This window comes from Vidua macroura, chromosome 1, assembly GCF_024509145.1.
Source record: "Vidua macroura isolate BioBank_ID:100142 chromosome 1, ASM2450914v1, whole genome shotgun sequence".
Classification (NCBI taxonomy): domain Eukaryota; kingdom Metazoa; phylum Chordata; class Aves; order Passeriformes; family Viduidae; genus Vidua; species Vidua macroura.
Window position 1 is genome coordinate 119,881,089 of NC_071571.1, and position 19,484 is coordinate 119,900,572.

General features: G+C 38.9%; 2 protein-coding genes across 4 annotated transcripts in view; one reads left to right on the top strand and one right to left on the bottom strand.

The window, feature by feature from the left end:
• Positions 1-5,440: 5,440 nt before the first annotated feature.
• Positions 5,441-15,566, bottom strand: COPS5 (COP9 signalosome subunit 5). Its single transcript, XM_053986418.1, has 8 exons — positions 15,335-15,566; positions 14,988-15,222; positions 12,434-12,562; positions 11,900-11,965; positions 10,412-10,497; positions 9,485-9,596; positions 8,619-8,767; positions 5,441-5,836 (listed from the first exon to the last, which is right to left on the bottom strand). Exons 1-8 carry the CDS (start codon positions 15,490-15,492, stop codon positions 5,752-5,754), a joined length of 1,020 nt encoding a protein of 339 aa, XP_053842393.1. The 5' UTR covers positions 15,493-15,566; the 3' UTR covers positions 5,441-5,751.
• Positions 15,567-15,766: 200 nt separating this feature from the next.
• CSPP1 (centrosome and spindle pole associated protein 1) overlaps positions 15,767-19,484 on the top strand; it is a 61,935-nt gene continuing 58,217 nt past the window's right edge. For all 3 annotated transcript variants that reach the window (XM_054000548.1, XM_054000558.1, XM_054000567.1), the window contains exon 1: positions 15,767-15,998. In XM_054000548.1, coding sequence (XP_053856523.1) covers positions 15,917-15,998 — 82 coding nt within the window. In that variant the 5' untranslated portion in view covers positions 15,767-15,916. The remainder of the gene's footprint in view (positions 15,999-19,484) is intronic.

Here is a 19,484-nt window from a genome sequence, read left to right on the forward strand (position 1 = left end):
GATCAATCTTCTTATTTCATAAAGGGAAGCAGACACTAGCTCTGGCAAAAATGCCTTGCTAAAGTTTATGCACTTTTGGTTTTTGAAAAGCCAGGAAGAAAACCCCGTTCTCCTGAGATGCAGTCCTGTGACCTATCCACTGGACCATACTACTTCCCAGAATACTGTAGTTTTCAGAAAGCTCTCTATGAAGCAATTTTTCATAATTAAGAACAAACCAAACGTCACAGCAAATATCTCGTATGTTAGAGGTTTCATCTGAAGGTCAAAATTAACTTTCCTAAATTACATATTTCCTCGTGGTTATTATTCTGAGGCTCTGAAAAATAAAACTACAGCTCATAAAAATACACCCTGAGGAACAAGATACTTCATTAATTCCTTAAAGATTTAACATAATTCTTTTTAACTCAAGAAAAATCTTTCAACTAACTGGATACTTCTCTGATGTCAGTTCTTCAAGACTTGATAAACAAAAAAAGTTCTATGTGCATGCAATTAATCTTATATTTTATCACCCCATATTTTAATAATTTTCAACTCTTAGGGACTTGCACTTTAAAAGGATGCTATCTCAGCTGTGTAGTATTTACATTTTTCTCTGGCTTTTACTTTTTAAAGTATTTGTTTTTATCATTTTATCTTAACCTAGTTTATGGTATGATATACAAAATACCTTATATTGGGATTTCAGTAAATACTTTAAATATAATAGTATCATTAAGATTGGAAAGATCATTGCCCTAGCATTGCCAAATCCACAACTAAACCATGCCCCTAAGTGCCACACATACGTGTCTTTTAAATACCACCAGTGATGGTGACTCAGCCACTTCCCTGGGAAGCCAGTTCCACTGCTTGATCCCTCTCAGTGAGAAGTTTTAATGGTAAAATGAGAGTCCAGTTCTGATATGGAATTTTTGGTGCATAGTCATAAAAACAGATTAAATAAATAGCATATTTATCAAAGAGAAAGTAACATACCAAGCTTATTTCAAAACACTGATATAAAATAAAAAAAATTCCAAAATTTAGCAAAAGGGAGAAAATAAGTAAAATTATTAATGTTTAATTACATTTACTATATTTTTAACCTTATAAACAAAATAGTAACATGTCAGCAATTAGCTTTACAGCTTGTATTCTTCAACTTTTCATAATCAACATTAAATAATCACCTGGCATTACAGTTCATAATAAATGGAGGGCTACTGTAGAAACACTGCATGTCTTGGGGCAATGGACTACACTGTGCAAGAGTGTCCTGTACCCAGGTTCACGGCAACCTTATACTTTCTTAAGCAAATATATCTGTGACACTGAAGTTTCATGAAACACTGGACAAGTTAAGGTAAACATCAAAATATCCAAAACCAGCTGCAGTCAAAACTTTATAAAGGCACAAGTGATAGAAATGTAAGACTATTATGCTTCATTTACTAAATATCAAAGAGCTCATTCTATTTTAGATGAGCACATGTGCATACACTGCCACCAAAGGCAAGGAAAATGAGACAGTCCCTTGTCAAACAGGTTCTGAACAGGGCTAAGGCAAGTTTTTCAAGGAATACCAAAGATAGACGGTGAACAGAGCTCTTGTAACCAGGTCACAGATGTCTCTTATTCCAGTACTAGAATCAAAGATAATTTATGAAAAGCTCAAGGAATATTTCTTCTGTCCTGGCATGAATGTGAGGTAAGGAACAACTGAAGAACTTGTGACACTCCTCAAAAGCCAAAACTTAAGGTCAGCCTTTTTATTAGCTCTTTCTGAAGCAAAAATATTTCTTGACTTGAGTGAGGCTGCTTCTAAGACTAAAGATTACAGAGTTTGTGACAAAACCCAGATACCTGTGGCTAATGGTGCCAGAAGGAGTTTTTGGGATTGAAACATATTCTAAATTTTGTCTTTCTTCAGTGTTCTGAACTTATTATTTTAAATTCCCATTTAGTATAAGCCTTCAGAAAGACTCAGTCTCCAGTAGATACCTAATGTAAGAGATCCAGGCAAACACTGAACATTTACTAACTCCCATTTTCCCTCAGAGTAAGGACTGAGGTTTTGAAAATCTGTATGCTTCAGGGTACAAATGGGATGTGCTAGATGCAGACATATTTAGAAAAAAAAAATGACCCTAATAAATAGCCTGATCACCTAATCAGCTTTTTACAAGCAAGACAAGGGAATGAGGGAGAACTATTTTGCCACTCTCTAAAACTTTGGTGCACCTAAAGCTTGAGTACAGTGTGGGTCTGGGTTCTGTCTAGGTCAAATTAGGATGTGGGATATATGGAGGGCTAATAAAATTATCTAGTGGGTAAAGTAGCAGCTTTACAATGACAGCATAAAAAAGCTGAAACTTAACAATTTAGAGAAAAGGCTGAGGTGACGGTATGATGAAAGCTAATAAACATAAAGGTGGAGGGTAAAGCAAACAAAATTGTTAATCACTCCATGCCATGCTATTAGAACTAGAAATACTCTAGAAAGCTACTAGATCCATTCAAAACAGGTTAAAAAGTGGCCAGGTTCAGGTGCTCTCCCTTAGCAGCACTCCTACAGCTGCCTTTGGAGATGGTCCATCAGCAGGGCATTTCCCATACCCCTTCACCTTCTCTTGCCTATTTTTGTTTTATGTAGGCTGGAGGACAGGACAACAGGGAAACAGAAACAGAAGTCAGTCTCTCACAGCTACATTACTCCATGCAGTAAATTTAAAAATGAAAAAGACAAGAAAAAACATTATGTCTTTTTTTTCTCGTTTGGGTTGCAACAGAAGCCAAGCCATTCAATCTTCAGGCAATAAAATTAATTTATTTGAGCTGCCATTCCGTTCCTTACCAAACATTTGAAGGAGACTTCAAATGAGAAGCAGATCTGATAGGATAATGTCCCGGTAATCACAGAATAAATCTGAATGGCTTTTCTTCTAGCCCACTCACAGTAAGGCAAGTCAGTAGTCTATCAGGAATTTCAGTGTAGTCCTTTGTATTTGATTGTCAAAAATACATGTGTATTTCTTTGGATTTTGGTGGTACTAGTATGTAGAAATTATTTTAAAATGTAATTTGCATACATGAGAAAGGTGAGCATACAGGTATGCTTGAAAAAAGAAAAACAGAACAGCACAGGGAAGAAGTTCAAACACAATTCAGCATTTTCAGCATTCTGTAATTTTAGTATGTTGGCAAATATTGTTAGATGAAGAAATTATTTGTATTCATTAAGATTTTTATTTATTGAAATGTAAAAGGCACTCAGTATTTTGGAATGCATGCCTGTTTCAAAAAATCTTACCAAAGAGAACCCATTTGTATGTGCTTTAGTACTTACTGCATTACTTCAGCTGTCATCTACCTGATATGTGGCACTCATTTGCATAAACTAATTTCTAAATAAAAAGTAGGTGCAAATGGGGAAGAATAAATCGATGTATCTGAACAACGTGTATTGTTCTCAAGAATACCCTTATTACTAGTATTCTTGAAGTGTCACAAATGCTTGGTAGAATTAAGGCAGCTATCCATTAATGATTCTCCATTGTTCAGGATACACCTGTTTGTGGTGTAGATGGGGATGATTCCTATGTGGTAATGATCTTCAATGCATGGAATTCTGATCTCAGAACTTGGAATAACGTTAACATTAAAAATGACTGTTCAAAGACAAAGGCCCTGTTATTCTGGTTCCTGAACACTGCAGAAAGGATCCTATTCAGGCAACAGGTACAGCCCCACTACATGTATAACTTTAAACTGAGTTATAACACCATATGCTCAGCAACTAACAAGACACGTAACTCAATGGACAACTGTTCACATGAGCATTTAAACATCAGCATTCATATTGCTACAGTTTGTAAAACAACCTGGTATTTTAAATTAAGCCATCTGTGACTAAAAACATTGTGTGTGAGCCTACATGCAGAAAAATTCAGTTCACTACTATCACAAACAAGGACAGTTTAAATACAGTCATAGACTAATATGAGATGAAACTATTATTTTATATTTTAGGTAGATATAAGATGTGCAAAACTTTTGGATCATGTTATGCAAAGAGAATTCTACAAAGTAGCTATAGAGATACCTATTAGGAAATACAAGATATCTCACAAAAGCAGGGTGCTTCTTTGTGTAAACACACACTGACTGGGATAATGGCTGTGTGCTCAATGTAAAGTCTCAAAGACCTGTGGAAGAAAATTAAGTAAGAAAAGTTTTCTGGCCAGGTACACTTGCTTTGTCTTCCTTGAACTTAAAAGGAACTGCTGTGTATTACATACTGTGCTTGTTTGTACAGAAGTCTACTGGTGCAATTTCCAAGAAAATAAATACCTTATTAAAATACCACAACTTTCTTCTCCTGACTCTCCACCACCACTATCATGCTGAAAGAAGAATGAAACTGTTCTCCTACCATATTGCACATATGATAATGATCTCAAATTTACTAGCTACGATTAGACATATTTTTCCTATACAGTTGGATGCTGTTGTTTTAAAACTCTTGATGAACTTCTGCTTCAGGGTATCTGCATTTCCCTGCTGAATTACAAATTTTCATTGTATAACTTGCATCTTAACTTCAAATCCACTGCAATCTGTTTGGATGAAAAGGCCTAAATGAGTAATAGCTATTAAAATTTCCAGACTGAAACAAAAACAAAATCCACATCAAGGCAAAGCTAAGGTTGAAAAGGAGACTCAGTTACTTAAGGTATAAAGCATAATGGCATATTGTATAAAGCATATATTATCGCAAAAGTAAACATTCCAAAACCCCCAGGAAACTCAGGATTAAAGATGAAAACTTAAAAGGAATCCAAACAGCTTGTATTATTGAAATGCAATATGAAAGCCTCCAAAACAAACTTAGATCAGCCCTGCAGCAGCACCACATTGTAAGCCGGAAATTATGATTAATGCATTCAGTATCTGAGGCCTGAAATTTGCCTAATGCATATTTCAAAGGCAATTTTTCATTTTGTTCCTTTGTATGCAACAAGTGACTATGATAAGCAATAGAAGGTGAGCAGGAGAAAAATAATGGTGTATAACAGTGTTATGAGTTCCACTGCAGAGCTGCTCAATAGTTGACTATTTAGAAATATAAAATGTCCATCATGAGTGTGAAGCTATAAGCAAAGTACTGTTGTACCATGTACCATTTCATTACTGTGAAAGAAGCCATTTCCGGCTGGACCAGTAAACCTCAATCAGGAAAGGCTCCATTAAATTTAATAACTTGTTGAAAGATAAACAAGTGGGATTTCAATTCTTAAAATTAAGCACAGATATTAAAATATGAGAAACAAACTTCTTACACTACATAGGTTACCGATCTCATCTGTGCAGACAGAACTTTTCCACAGAACAATAAGAAAAAGAGTAAGAGAAGATAAACGTTTGCCAAAAATATCAAGGCCCAAAACGCACATTTAGTTTCAAAATTCTTTTATTGTAGTTGGATAGTAGAGATAAATATCTAAGAGCAAAATCCAGTAAGTCACATTTATTTTCCTCTGGAACAATTCTGCAAACTGGTTTTATGATAAAGAACAAAAAGTTGCACTACATTTTGGAACATTTTGTTCTTTAAAACTGGTCAGACAGGTGGGAAATATTAAAGTACTACAAATTAAATGAATCATTTTCCACTTCAGCTTCATTTCCCAAACTGAACAAGTCCAAGCAAAAGAAATGATGGTATTTTCTGCTTTGGAGATACGTATCAACTGGTAATGCACTTCAAGCTATATTAATTTGATTAAAAAGTTTATCCTTAATAACCTGAGACATCAATCCATGTATAGCTTCTATGGTGGTCTTGCAGCTGAAAAACAAGCATAAATTCAATGTTGGACAAAAACTGAACTGAACTGTCACTTTATTTGAAGATATCCAGCTGTTTTGGAAGTTCAGGGTGCCCATAACCCCATGAATCTTAAAAACTGTCCAGAAAGGAACAGTCACATACAGCAATTTAGCCATTGTTGCCAATACCTTTTTGTTACTTAAAAAGCAAACTAACTATACACACAAAGACCAATTCCAGAAAACTCTTGTCTTGCAATTTTTGACATTTACATTCAAAATACATTAACAATAGCAAGTGGGCTCTGTGGTCATCTGAACAACAACAACAAAAAATCCTTAAGGGAATGGAGCTAGCAGCTGGTATTATCAATATCTGCAGGCTCTCACTGCTCTCTACCTCATCTCCTCTGCCCAAGCCCAAGACAGTGGTGTACAGTAACCACGGTTTCTCTGAGAAACTTTACATGGAATATTAAAGAAAAGTTTATAGAATAAATCAGTTATTGGTCAACATATGAAATGTGCAAAACCTTCAAAGAGCTGAGAGGATTCCTATTGATCCAAGTTTTCCCCAATGTCTGCCGTAGGGCAATGTAGTGTCAAACTAACAAATAAAAACAGACTGTACAAATGCAAAAGATTAATCAGGACTGAAGGCATGGAGAATAGGGACAAATTACTATTAGACAGATAAAGGAATCCTAGGGAAAGCAAGCTGACTTAGAGCACAATTTGGCTAATGCATATGTCCCCTTAGAAAATGGCTTAGAGATGTGCATGGACAGTAACAGAACTTATACAGGCCAGTGTAAGCACCTTTATGCTAATGCTTTACAGCACTGTTCTTCCCAAAGCAGGTATGTCTAACAATCCTTTAGTGATCTTTGCAGCCTTATTTCTTCAGAGTAATTTAGGTGACACTAAATGAATTGTTCTGCATAGGCAGAACACAATCCTGAAATAATTGTGTCTGCACAGGCCTTCTACTGTCTTTTCTCTTAGGAAAGATCACTAATTGAAGAAAAACGTAACACAGAGTGTTACACTCTGTTTTGGGAACTATGGTAGCTTCTGTTGCACAGGAAAGCAGAATTTTTGACAAAAACAATTCCTTTCAATCCCTTACAATTTATAAACTAACTACTGATGAAGACTAAATAAAAACAGAAAAAAAATACCTAGAACTGCTGCAACAAATAATAGAGGAGCATGATCAGAGAAGGAGCTATTTCTTAGAGCAACTGTATTCATGTGAGAGTAAGGGGATAATAAAATGCAGTCAGTATCATGGGACTCCAAACAGCAATGCAAACTTATCAGCAACTCCATCCTCCTCGTGTCTTTAAAGCATTGCTATTCTATTTCCCTACAGGAACTGGGAGGTATCACTTAACCTGGCTGCTATGAGCTAGCAACAGCATTAACTCCACTGCAAATGTATTCTGCAATTGAAATAGGCTAAATGAGTATTAATTGTTATAAAGTCAACCACCCTCCAACTCAATCGTGTTTGACAGAAAACTTGTAAGAGCTGTTAACTTTTCAGAAAAATAAACAAAGGTGTGTCAGGGTAGAGAATACCAGGAAACTGTTCTGTTATCAAGATAAAGTGATGGGGAAGAGGGACAGAAAGCCTCAAAATCTGAAAACATGCAAATGCAAACATCCCTGATTTTGTTCAATTTCTGCACTCTGTTCCAAGGGATTCTGCAGAATTGTTTCCTTATTAAATGTAATTACTACATCTCACTCAGAGCACTCCTATGGTGTGTGCAGTTGAGTTCTGTCTTCTCCACAGATGGACCTGAGTTTATACCACTATATACAGTGCAGTATTTCTTGGTTTTCAAAGTCTGAAATTTGCCAAATACTTGAACAACCCAGCTGTATGAGCTGTTGGATACTATTAACCTCTGTTAAAAGATTTTACTTGGAAAAATGGTGACACTAACATGATATAGTCTAAGCACATATATAATTATTCAGACTCTTGGGAAAGAGATATGAGTATTACTGAGAAGGAACGTCAAAGCTTCAAAGTGTACTTCAAAGCTCAAAATAAACAGAGCTGATCACCAATAAACATAAGGAAAACTGAGGAAAAATACTGCAACTTCTTTGAAATAATGTTGTACACCTAGTGATAAGAAGTTTATTAACTTACAATAGCAAATATTTGCTGTCAGGCAGGGTAGCAAAATATAAAGGCCAGAATATCTGTAAGCTACTTCTTAAAAACAAAAAACAACAACAAAAACCCAACCTTTTCTTACTTCTTAAAAAAAGATACATTAATTAAGAAATATGAAAAAAAAAGAGTTCATAATTTTTATATTAGTAAAAGTATTAGACAAGTGTAAACTAATACTTACTGGACTGTTAACACTAGTTCTTAAAATCATGTTCTGTACCATAATTTTACTTACTGTTAGTTTTAACCTGATTAACCATAAAAATCTGCTAATTTCTAGCAAAGTTAAAATTTTGCATTAGACAGAAAACATTTTTTTTGTTTGCCAAAAACAAAACAGATACTGATGGAATTTTACAGCAATTTTTTGTTTAATAAACTAGCGTTAAATTTTTTCCAAACCTCCTAAAATTAAAAATTCATTATAGGTTTAATAGAGGCAAGATTTTCTTTAACCTTCAAAAAAAACTGGTGACTTCTGGAGTCTTTAATTTCTGTCTGTAACCTAATTCTTATTTCTAATTGTCTCAGGTGACAATTACAGGCATGAGAAAAGTTTAAAACCAAATACTTTTTAGATGAAGAACACATGGATGTGTTATCTTACCTGTCTCTTGTTGCTTTTGCAAGTTTGTCTTCTGACTTCTTGTCGTGAGTCTCTAAGCCCAGCATGAAACTGCCCCTTCCAAGTTGAGCTTCTGACTGTTCTAATTTTTCAGACAAATCAAAGACTTGGCCAGTGGTATAATCAGCATTCTTAGGAGAAAGAAATAAATATTTCAAATTTAAGCTATAAATTCAAGCATTTATACAGAAAATAAACCAAACCTGAGAAACAGTTTTAAAAGTATAGTCCTGCGTATTTGAATCTATATCTGATATTGAAGTGATATAGAACATGAGTGGTGGTTAAGAGAAGCAAAGCTGAACATCTGACAAATGCTCAATCCCTAAAGCCTGAATTGGGTTTATTACTTTCAATCCATGCCCTAAGTTAAGTAAGAGTAAGTAAAACTCAGTTGGCTCTGACCAAGAGAAAAAAAAAATGGCTTCTGCAGAAGGAAGGTTTTGATGCTCAGCTCTTACACTGAAGGTCTACCTGCACTGTTTCTGTTGTAACCTAGTTTTAATAGTTCCATTATTTATTTATTTTTTCTTAAGTGTTTACTTATTAAACACCGTTATTCGTTGCAGTGCTCTACAGATACAAGGTTAAAAAATATTTAAGACAAAATCTAAGTGTACAGAGAGAACTCAGTAAAATTAAATGTGTTATTGCCACCTTCTACTTTTACAGAGCAGATATGAGGAATATTTCAGTATTTATGATTAGGAAAACCTTTCCTTCTTGTTTTATCAGACAGATTCTTAATGTGGTGTCTGTATCTATCAGTGTTCTATTAAGCATTTTACAGCAGAGAACCTGGCTTTCAGACTCATGAATGAATCAGTGCACACAACTGTGGTACTTACAGTGAGCAAACTAGAAGAACTGAGAGTGTTCACCCAATACTTGTTCCACAACAGCTCAAGCAATTTACGATCCAAAGATGATTTAAAATACGAGACTTCTAAAGCATAATACCTTTAAAAACAAACATGCAAGTGTCCATTTAAACATGTCTTTCTTGACTGTCACATCCAAAGTACACGCAACTCAAAAAATCCTTATCAATAGCAAATATCTTCAAAAATTCAAAGCACTTAAGGTCACTGCCAGTTCCAATTCTCTGTACAATCTTCCAGAAGTAATTTATATATAGATTTAATACATAATCCCCACACAAGCTGCTGAGTTCTGTTAAATGAGATTGCAAGATTTTAAAAAAATATTCTCTTAACAACCTATTCCATGCTTGGGTTCTTCAATACTGTAATAATTTACAGATGATTGCAGTTTTGCGTGTATCAGTGTATCAGTTCTAATTTCTTGAGGAATGTTTGGTAGCAGTAAATGTTACAAACAGGCAAACAATCTTACATTCTACAGTACCTATTTTGAAAGCCAGGCTTTAGTGGTACAAATTAACACTCTCAGTATTGCAAGATAAGGAGCTGCACAACACTTGCCCCTACTAAGAAGGGCAGTGGGATCACAGCCTCCCCAGTGCTGCTGATTAATCAACATCTGACCCTTTCCTCCCTGCCCCAACAAGGCATCACTACTTAAAAGTGTTTAGAAATCAGCTGCTCAAGCTTTTAACCAGGTTCCTCTTTATCTTTGCAGAGTTCTCCCTTAAAATGTCTCCTGATAAATGCCAGTAACTCTTTTTTCACAAAAACAAAAGTGCTAAAGCAACAGTGAACTTCAAGATTTGAAACACTACAGGGAATTTACTTTTCCATACTGAATCACTAACTTAAACACACACACACAAATAAAGTTTTTTTGTTACTTACTGTTTACAGTGTACACCAAAGTCTTCTATTTTATTGAGTGGAATAGTCTGGTATTCAGAGGGACCTTCATCTGGAGGTTTATAGCCCTAAAAATTTAAGAAATGGCAAAAATGACACAGTAATTCTGAGGCTTTTCAAAATGCCTAAACTTAGAAAGCTTCTAGTTTATGCAATTCTATTTTTTTTTTTTTTGTCTAGAGAAAATGCCATTTCCTCTGGTAGTCTGAAATCTGGAATTTTCTTGGATCTCAGGTTTACATTTGGCTTTACTAGCTGTACTAGTCATTACATTTGTAGGTTTATCAAAAGCAAATTAGTGGTCATAGTTGAGTTTTTTCAAATGGCAAGCTATGATTAGATCATTTCTTAGATCAAAGAAAGGGCAAGCTTCTTCTCAGACAGCATTTCTCTACCTGTTCTTGGAAATTTTGAGGGAAGATTTGAGAAGAGGGAAGAAACATCCATGGATATGCCTTAGAGATATCTAAAACTTTCAGTTACTTGTTTAGTCAAGATGGTGCTGTTCACAGCTACTGACTAAGCAAGAACTGCCTGCAGTCCACTGTGAGAACTCCCTAAAAATATGCTTCTCATGTGCATTTTCCAGATATGATTTGGTTTTCAGGTACAGGATTCTTCTCCTTGTTCAATTTATGAAGTGATTTTGCTCACAGAAGTGAATATTCTCCTGAATCACAAACTGTTCTAAGATAACTTATGTTTTTGTCAACACAAAAATAATACCTGGATCTCTCACAATCATTTATGTTAATTACAGAATTTAATTTTTATTAAGCAATTAATTTTGGTAATTGTTTTACTGGATGGCTGTCTGAAGTTCTTAATGAGTCACTCATAATTGGGTATTTAAAAGATATACCTGAACTTCATTGGACTGAAATTAAATAGCACAGCCAGAAGTATACGAGAGGATGCATCTGGAGACCCAGACCTCCAATACTCTTGTGATTTCTTAGTTTTAAGCCTAACCCATATTGTTTACTTAACTTTTTTGTACATTAGTTTGTGAAGATTCATAATATTTATTTGAAAAAGTTAAGTAGGTAGTTTTGAACCTTCCTTTTCTAAAAAGAAAAGCAAATTACAACATATTAAACATACTATTAACATTTGGTTTTAGGTCTAAAAAATAAACAGAGAAGAACTAACATAAAACAATTTTGATGCACACTACCTACAACTATATCCATTAAAAAACAGCTATAGGGAGCTACATAATTTTGGGACAGCTCCACAATCTGGACAGTGTAATTGATTTAACACTGCCAAAACTCTATGAAAACCAAACCTGAAGTCAACCTATATAAATGTAATCAAATATCCAAAGGCATGCAGTAACCAATGTATGGGCACATCTTCCTTTGGAATGAACATTCAGTACAGCACAGCAGACCAAACTCAGACAATCATTTAAAGACAGTTCAGAATTCACACACTAGATAATTTTAGATAATTTCAACTATTTACCTTAGGATATGTCCTAAAAGCTCCAAGATTTACTTTTCCTGCAGATATTGTTCTTGTTGGATCAATCTGTAGAAATACAGGTAATACTCAGTACATATATTTTATTATTTATTACAGGCTTAAATTAAGTTTATTGTAATTTTATTTCAGTAATTCATGCAAATTGTATTAGTTCTGTCATAAACAGTACTTTTTCTGTTGGTATGAGACTCTCTAAAAAGATGTATCAATAGACTTCAGTGAATTATTTTTTCAAACTAACTTTCCTTATTACCTAGATACTTAAAAACCCCTTATGCTTAAGAACTATAGCATAATTGAAAAAATTAAGTGAAAATGGTCTAGGCAAACAACACTACTGGTTTGGCCACTATGTGGCCAGCAAAGCAGGAGTGGCACCAGTTTAAAGTGTGGATCTAACACCTCCATCATACAAAGTACACACTACTAAAATGCTAACAGACAGAAATCCAAAAATTATTCTCCTCAACACGATTTGCTGTGCAGGGTTATCACCCACCAGCCAGTACTTACAACTACTGCTACGAAGGGTTCCTGAAATTGCTGGTTAAGCATCTGGGTACTGACGTCGATCCCCGAGAGCCAGCAGCCGTAGCCGGGGTGACTGTGGTACCAGCCGATGGCATTTTCCAGGCGTCCGACCTAAGAAAGAGTGGGGAAGGGAAACAGCCCCAGCGTCCAGCTCCATTCCCAAAGCACCGCCTGCCCTCCAGCGGCACTTCCAGCACACTGCAAGGCGCGGCAGGACACACAGGAATTTCCACGCGTGATGAAACACTCCCTAGAAACCGTACAATGAGTGGTACTGGCATCCTCTGCTACAGCTGCTGCCACAGAACAAAGGCCTTCAAGGAGCCTGGAGCTCCTTCTTCAGTGACAGCTGGAGCACAGAAGAGGTTCTACACAGCTGGATGGTGAGCTGCAGCTGCTCAGCAGGGCTGAGAAATTTCTTAGTGATATAACACAAGTATATATAACCTCATATAATGTAGGGAACATCAGTAGAGAATTAATTATTTAGTGTGGTAACATATCTCACAGGCATATACTATGAGATTAGTGGTAGGTTTAAAAAATTACTTCAAAGGTATGCTTTCAAACACCAGAAGTGACAGAAATTATTGCCTGGAGACAGGTTTAAAAGCCAAAAAGATCAGTTTTGGACAACTTTTTCTCAGATAAAACCTCAAAATAGGAGTTTCCAAATAATACACCTGGCTATCTCTAAAAATACTGGAAGAGAAAGGAGTAAAGCCAAAAAAACCCAGGAAAATAAACACCCATTGAACCTAATTTTTGTAGTCCTCTCTAAGGAACTGTTTACTGGCTGCTCCAGTAATGATGAGACAAAACACACGAACTGCCTACTTTATTTTTTAACCCGTGAAGAATATTTATATTTTCTTTACAACTTGCATGAGAGACATCAACAAAACACTAAAGAACGTGTGTTATTTTTCAAAGCTAAATTATACATTTGAAGTACATTAAGGCCAGATCCTGTCCATGGAGAATCAACTAACTGGAACGGCAGCATCTGTAAAGCACTTCTATAGGGGGAGATATTAACTAGCACCTAATGATAAAAGGAGCTATTCCAGGAACAAGCGCTTGCCAAAATCAAATATGAAACAGCCAGCATGAAAACTCTGCCAGAGCACCAGGAAAGTAGAGTTATTCTGTTTGTACACAAGTTCATTTTCAAAATTGTGAAACCAACTACAGACAAAACTGAACAACATAAACAATGGGAAAATAAACATTTCCTATCACATAAGAACTCCTACAGAAACCTGGACTGTTTTAAACATAAGACAAGCTGTTTATAATTTTATGCTATATACTTACCACTTTGAAATTCAGTATTTCTACCTAAGAATGGGATTCTATGAATATATCTTTATTTAAAGATAGTATGACTGTATCTTCAGGCAAAGACATCTCTTCGAGTTACCTACTTTTTGCAACAAGAGTTCCAGAACATAATTATTTCTGCATTATGTTTACTCTTTGCTGATGTTATGATTCAGCCTAATGCACATCCATTGCAATATCTTCAATTCTGTGTAAGGCTACGAACATAAGCCCAACTCTCCAAAAGAACCCAAATACTCCACTGTTATATCCACTTAGTATGTAAGGGGCTTCTAATTTTAGCTGGTTTAAAAATCAGTGGGTCAACTGGGTATCAAAACTCTTTCAGCTTGGAGAGCTGAAGTTATTTCAACTCTTATTTCTAGTATAGAATTGTCCTGTATTGGAAGGAGCACATCAGCAAGTGCTCTGATGTTCTGTGCTGGTTTCCGTATCAGCCACAGAGCAGAGCTATATTTCTGTTATCTTTCTGCACATGAGAACTTCACTGTATAGTCAGCTTTAATATGACATGGCTCTCTGAATAGAAAGTGACAAAAACGGGAAACAGACAAGCGAGTCTGTTTATGTAAATTTCCAAATGATAAATATGAATAATTAAGTTGCACTGAAACTGACTTATTCCTTCACTGACATTTTCTTCACAAATACGTTTTTTTTAAATGGAAACGAGCAGCATACTACACACTAAGACCTCAGAAGAAAGTAAGAATAAATGTCATAATTCTGATCTATAAATACTAAGTAGTCCAATGCACACATATATTTAATTCTACATACTGTTTTTAGAAAGAAGTATCAGTTATTTTAGAAACACACTATGTCACACAGCCAGCAGCCTCAGCCATAAAACACTTCCTCAGCAATGAAAATAATTTACAAAGAGAAGGAGAATGAACTATTTTTCAACGAATCATTAAGTTGGAAAAGACCTCCAAGATCATCGTGTCCAACCTTTGATGACCTACTGTAAGTCAGAGAAACAGGTATGTGAAAATGTTTACAGGCCCCGGCGTTCCGTGCTGCTGACAGTTCTTACTGTCATGTTTGAGGAGAGACAGGACAATCGGGCAGGCACTTCATCACTGCGGGAGGGAGGAAGGCTGCAAACCCCCAGGTATGTTCCTGAAGCTCACCAGACGCACAGGATCTCCACGGGGGGGGTCAGACACCCCCTGCCACCTCTCCTTACCTGCTTGGCGTTCTCGATGTAGGCAGCCATGTACTCGTAGGCGGCGGCCTGCGCGTTGACGCGGGTCTCGGTGCCCTCCACGGGCAGGGCGAAGCTATCCATGATGATCATGGTCTCCCCGTCCACCTTGCCCAGCATGAGCCCCATCACCTCCAGATTGCCGCCGGACCTGGCGTGCATCACCATCTTCAGCAGCGCCAGCGCAGAGATCTTGCAGTACTTGAAGTAATGGTGGCTGCAACAACGCAGAGGCCGCGGAAGGGAAGGCACAGCCATCACATCAGGCCGCTCCTCGCCGCCCAAACCGCCCGCCCGCCCGCCCGCTCTGCCGCCCCGCTCCCACTCACTCCTTGGTCCAGGGCTTGGCCGCCAGGATCTCCTGCTGCTGCTTGCGGTCGTACTTGTAGATCTCGTCGATGCTCTGCGCCTCCTGCATGTTGTTCGCCAGCTCCCACGTCTTCTGCGCCATCCCGCTCCCGGAGGCGCCGCTCCCCGCCGCCGCCATCGTCCCGCTCTCGCTCCCGGCCGCGGCCCCGGCCCCGCACCGCCGCACCGGGCCGCCGGCGGAACCAAGCGCGGGGCGGGGGTAGGGACGGAGGGTGGTACGGTCCGCGCAGGCCCGGGCGGGCGGCGCTGCGCCCCCAGCGGCCGCGCTCGGCTCTGCACGCTCGCCCCGTGAAAGCGGCACCGCAAAAACCCGACCCCGGCCGCACCGAGGCCTTTCTCAGCATTTATCCATTTATTTATTGACTTATGCTTTTTAAATTACTGTGACTCAGTAGGAGAGAGACACGGAACATCTGGAGCGGGTCCAGCGGAGGGTAAACAAAGATGTTTAAGGGACGAGAGCATCTTTTTCGTGAGGAAAGGCTGAGGGAGCTGGGCCTGTTCAGCCTCGAGAAAGAGACGACTGAGAAGCGGCCTTATCAATGTATATAAGTATCGAAAGTGGAAGACGTCAAGAGGATGGAGCCGGCCTCTGCTGGGAGGTGCCAAGCAATAGGACAAGAGGCAAGAAAACTGATGCATAGGAAATTCCCCCTGAAGATGAGGAAGAACTGCTTTCCTGTGCAGGTGACCGGCCATTGGAACAGATTGCCCAGAAAGGTTGTGGAGTCTCCCTCACTGGAGATACTCAAGAACCGTCTGGATGCAATCCTGTCCCATGTGCTCTAGGGTGACCCTGCTTGAGCGGGGAGGTTGGACCGGGTGACCCGCTGCAAACCTTTCTAACCTGCCCTACTCCGGGAAGCCCGCCGGCCCCCGCCTCCCCTCCCGCTCCCTTTCCCCGCCCGGGAGGAGGCGGCAGCCGGGTCGCGCCGCCCTCCGGGGCAGCGGGGGGCGCTGCGCGGCGCCGCCCGCCGGGTTCCGGGGCGACAGAAACGCGCGGGGCGCGGACGGGGCCGTGGCTGCCGGTACCGGTGAGCGGGCGGCGGGGGCGGCGCGGCGCCCGGGGACTCTCCTCGCAGCCCCGCCGGGCGGTTCCATCGCCAGCATCGCTCACAGCCCGGAGCGGGCGGCGGCGGGAGCGAGGGGGGTTCGCTGGGCAGCGGGACGGGCTCCGGAGCGGGACGGGGCGGGGGCGCGCCCGGGGCGTACCGCTGGGTCTGGGGGTCCCCGTGGGGGCGGCGGGGCTCGGCTCGGTAGGGCTGGGCTCGGCTGGGCTGGGCTGGTCGCGGCCCTCCGGTGGGGCCGCTTGTTGTGCGGCCGTTGCCTGACAACGGCGCCGCGATCCGGAAAGGGGCCGAGCCCCGAGTGTCGCATCCCCGCCCCGCAGCTGCTCCCTGGGGCGTTGGAGCCTCCGGGAGTGCCCCAGAGGTGCTGCCGAGGAGGGAAGGAGGCGAGCGCTGCAGGCCGGGGGAGAGGCGCTTGCCCGAGCTGTCGCTCTTGGAGAAATAAACCTGATCTCCTGTGTCTGAAAGTTTTTCGAAATTAGTGTCTTTTTGGATCAAATTACTTACTCTGAAAAATAGGTAAGCCCTGTAGTGGAGGGAAGGTAACTCGCGAAACTTGTTGCTTGGTTGTTCAGAGGATAGATTGCCTTCTCAGTTGCAAAAAAGTCGCATTGCTTTAGTCAAGAGTTTATTATTTGTGAGCGGCCAGACCTTTGACTCTGTGATTTTTCAGGAATAAAATTTAAAGAAAAGTACAGGGAGCGCGTCTCTGGCATCGGTAGCTTATTCTAAGTACCATTCACAAGGGTACAGAAGCAGTCAGTGTTAATTCCTTAGGAAGTTTGGATTAAACTTTGAACAATGTTTCTTAGTGACACAATTAGTGGCCCTGTAAATTGTAAGTACAATTACTAAACGTGGCATATAGTTGCTCTTTCAAAGCATTTCCCTCCTTGCCACCCGTGCTGCAGTTCACGTGGATAGGAGTTGCCATTTTGCCAGTGCTCCTGCTGATATTTCAATATCAATATAATTTTGTGCGTTTTCCTGAACAATTAGGAGGGGAAGGGAAAGATTAAAATGGGATACAGTAAACATTGCTTTAAAGTAGTTACACAATATGTAGGTAAATATAGTACATACAATATATATGCACACAGATGTTTTGGATACCTTGAATAGGGAGACGTACATTGTTAACTCTCTTTCGGCATAGATCCAATAAAAATCTCATGTTCAAACGTGACCTATTGTACTTGAATATCTGCATGCTTTCTATTGCTTGGTTTGTTTGCTTAAGTTGAAGTCTACCTAGGTGACTCTAATTACTCAGAGTTGCTTTTGTGAAAACTCTGAATAAGGAAAAAAGGCTATGAAAATCTAAAATCTTCTTGAAAGAAAAAGTATGTAAAAATGTTTTTATGGGACATTTTCAGACAGTACTTGAATATATAGCAGCAGTATGTTTAATGGAATTTGACTTTGAATAATGCACTATTTTGGGAATACAAATTACCCAAGATTTAAAGTTGCAAGAGCTAAAGAAAGGCTGATAGCTACATCCTGTCAAAATTTTTTTAGAAATACCATTTACAAAATACTCTGTTTTCCAAAAAGCTAGAAAAATATGCTTACACCTCATAATTTTGAGGGCATAGGGATAGATTTTTAAATGTTTACAGCATATTCTGACTTTCCCTCTGTGCTCTGTACATGCCCATGGAGTGATGTGTCCCAGCTTGGTTTTGAATCTGCTAGTTTAACTAGTAATTGCAAGGATCTAGAAATGCACAAAAAGAATTCAAATGCATTGCTGAACTGAAAAGAAATTATTTTGTTCTGAATTGGTGCTATAGTGTCAGGCTGTGCCTCAGTGTCTATGGGAAGCCAGTGTGAAGCTGACAGTTCGCTGTGAGTTCGGTGCTGTCGTCTCCAAGATAGTTCACTGCACACTTGGGGGCTGTGGTAGCCCTCGTCTCAGAAATGTGTTCTTTCTTTGTTTTTATTGTGATTAGTCATGATCTCTTCACATGGTACAGTAGGTGATAAAATTGATTAATATTCAGTAGGGTATTTGCTTACTTGCTGGTATATTTTTGGAACTTAACAGTGTATGCGTCACATTGAAGTTGTCACTCTTGCTTAGAATAACTAAGAATTTTTTTCTTTTTTGGTATAATATATTCTTTTTGCTTAGCTCATAAAGTTTGCACTCATGCATATTTTAAGAAGATCAACACAAGTAGAAGGAAGTTAAGACATAAAATGTCTAGATATTTATGAGAAGAATTTGGCTACACTTCCAGGCAATTGTGCTGTATTAAAGGTATGCTGAATCAACAGTGCTGTAGCATTAGTCAGCTTAGTATTCTCCAGGGCCTGGACTTGCCAGCTTTCTTCACACCAGTCAAATGCCCTGTGTAGATAAACTGTAACTGTTTTGTCTTTGATTTTTAACTTACTATATTGCTCTTTTGAGCAATATGCTAGGAGTGAAGAATGCTGCAATATTAATTGTATTCCTCACGCTAGTTGGAAAATACACTAAAAGACTCCTTTCCTTATGCCAGCTCTCAGAATAAGTTTGGTACCGTTCCCATACAGTGATTCGGAAACAGCGCTGGAGTTTACAAATGCTGTTGTAAATAGAGATAGGAAATGTAGATGTTACTGTCAGCAAGCTTTTGGAAAGGCTTCTCTCAGTGCCTCCTACGTGTGGTAATTTTCCTCTTGATGACTGTGTAGCACTGGGTAGGTGATGAGACCATCTTCTCTTAGTATGAGAAGTTGTTTTAACCCTTCAGAACAGTTTTATCATTATTGTTATGTAACCTAATAGGCTAAATAAAATTTACCATGCCTGGGAACTTATCCTCTTTCAGATTTCTTTTATCCTTTATCAGTGTGCAAAACTAATGAGATTAAAGATTTAGGACAAATCAGATGGGGGAGATTTATTTTTGGCATTGATTGTCCTGTATTACCTCTAGGAATTGTAAATGGGTTGGCCTAGTTCTGCCTCCTTTGTAACAATATTATAATTTTATATTATGAATCAAAAAAGAGAAAAAGTTTAAAGGATTACATTCTGAGGAATACATCA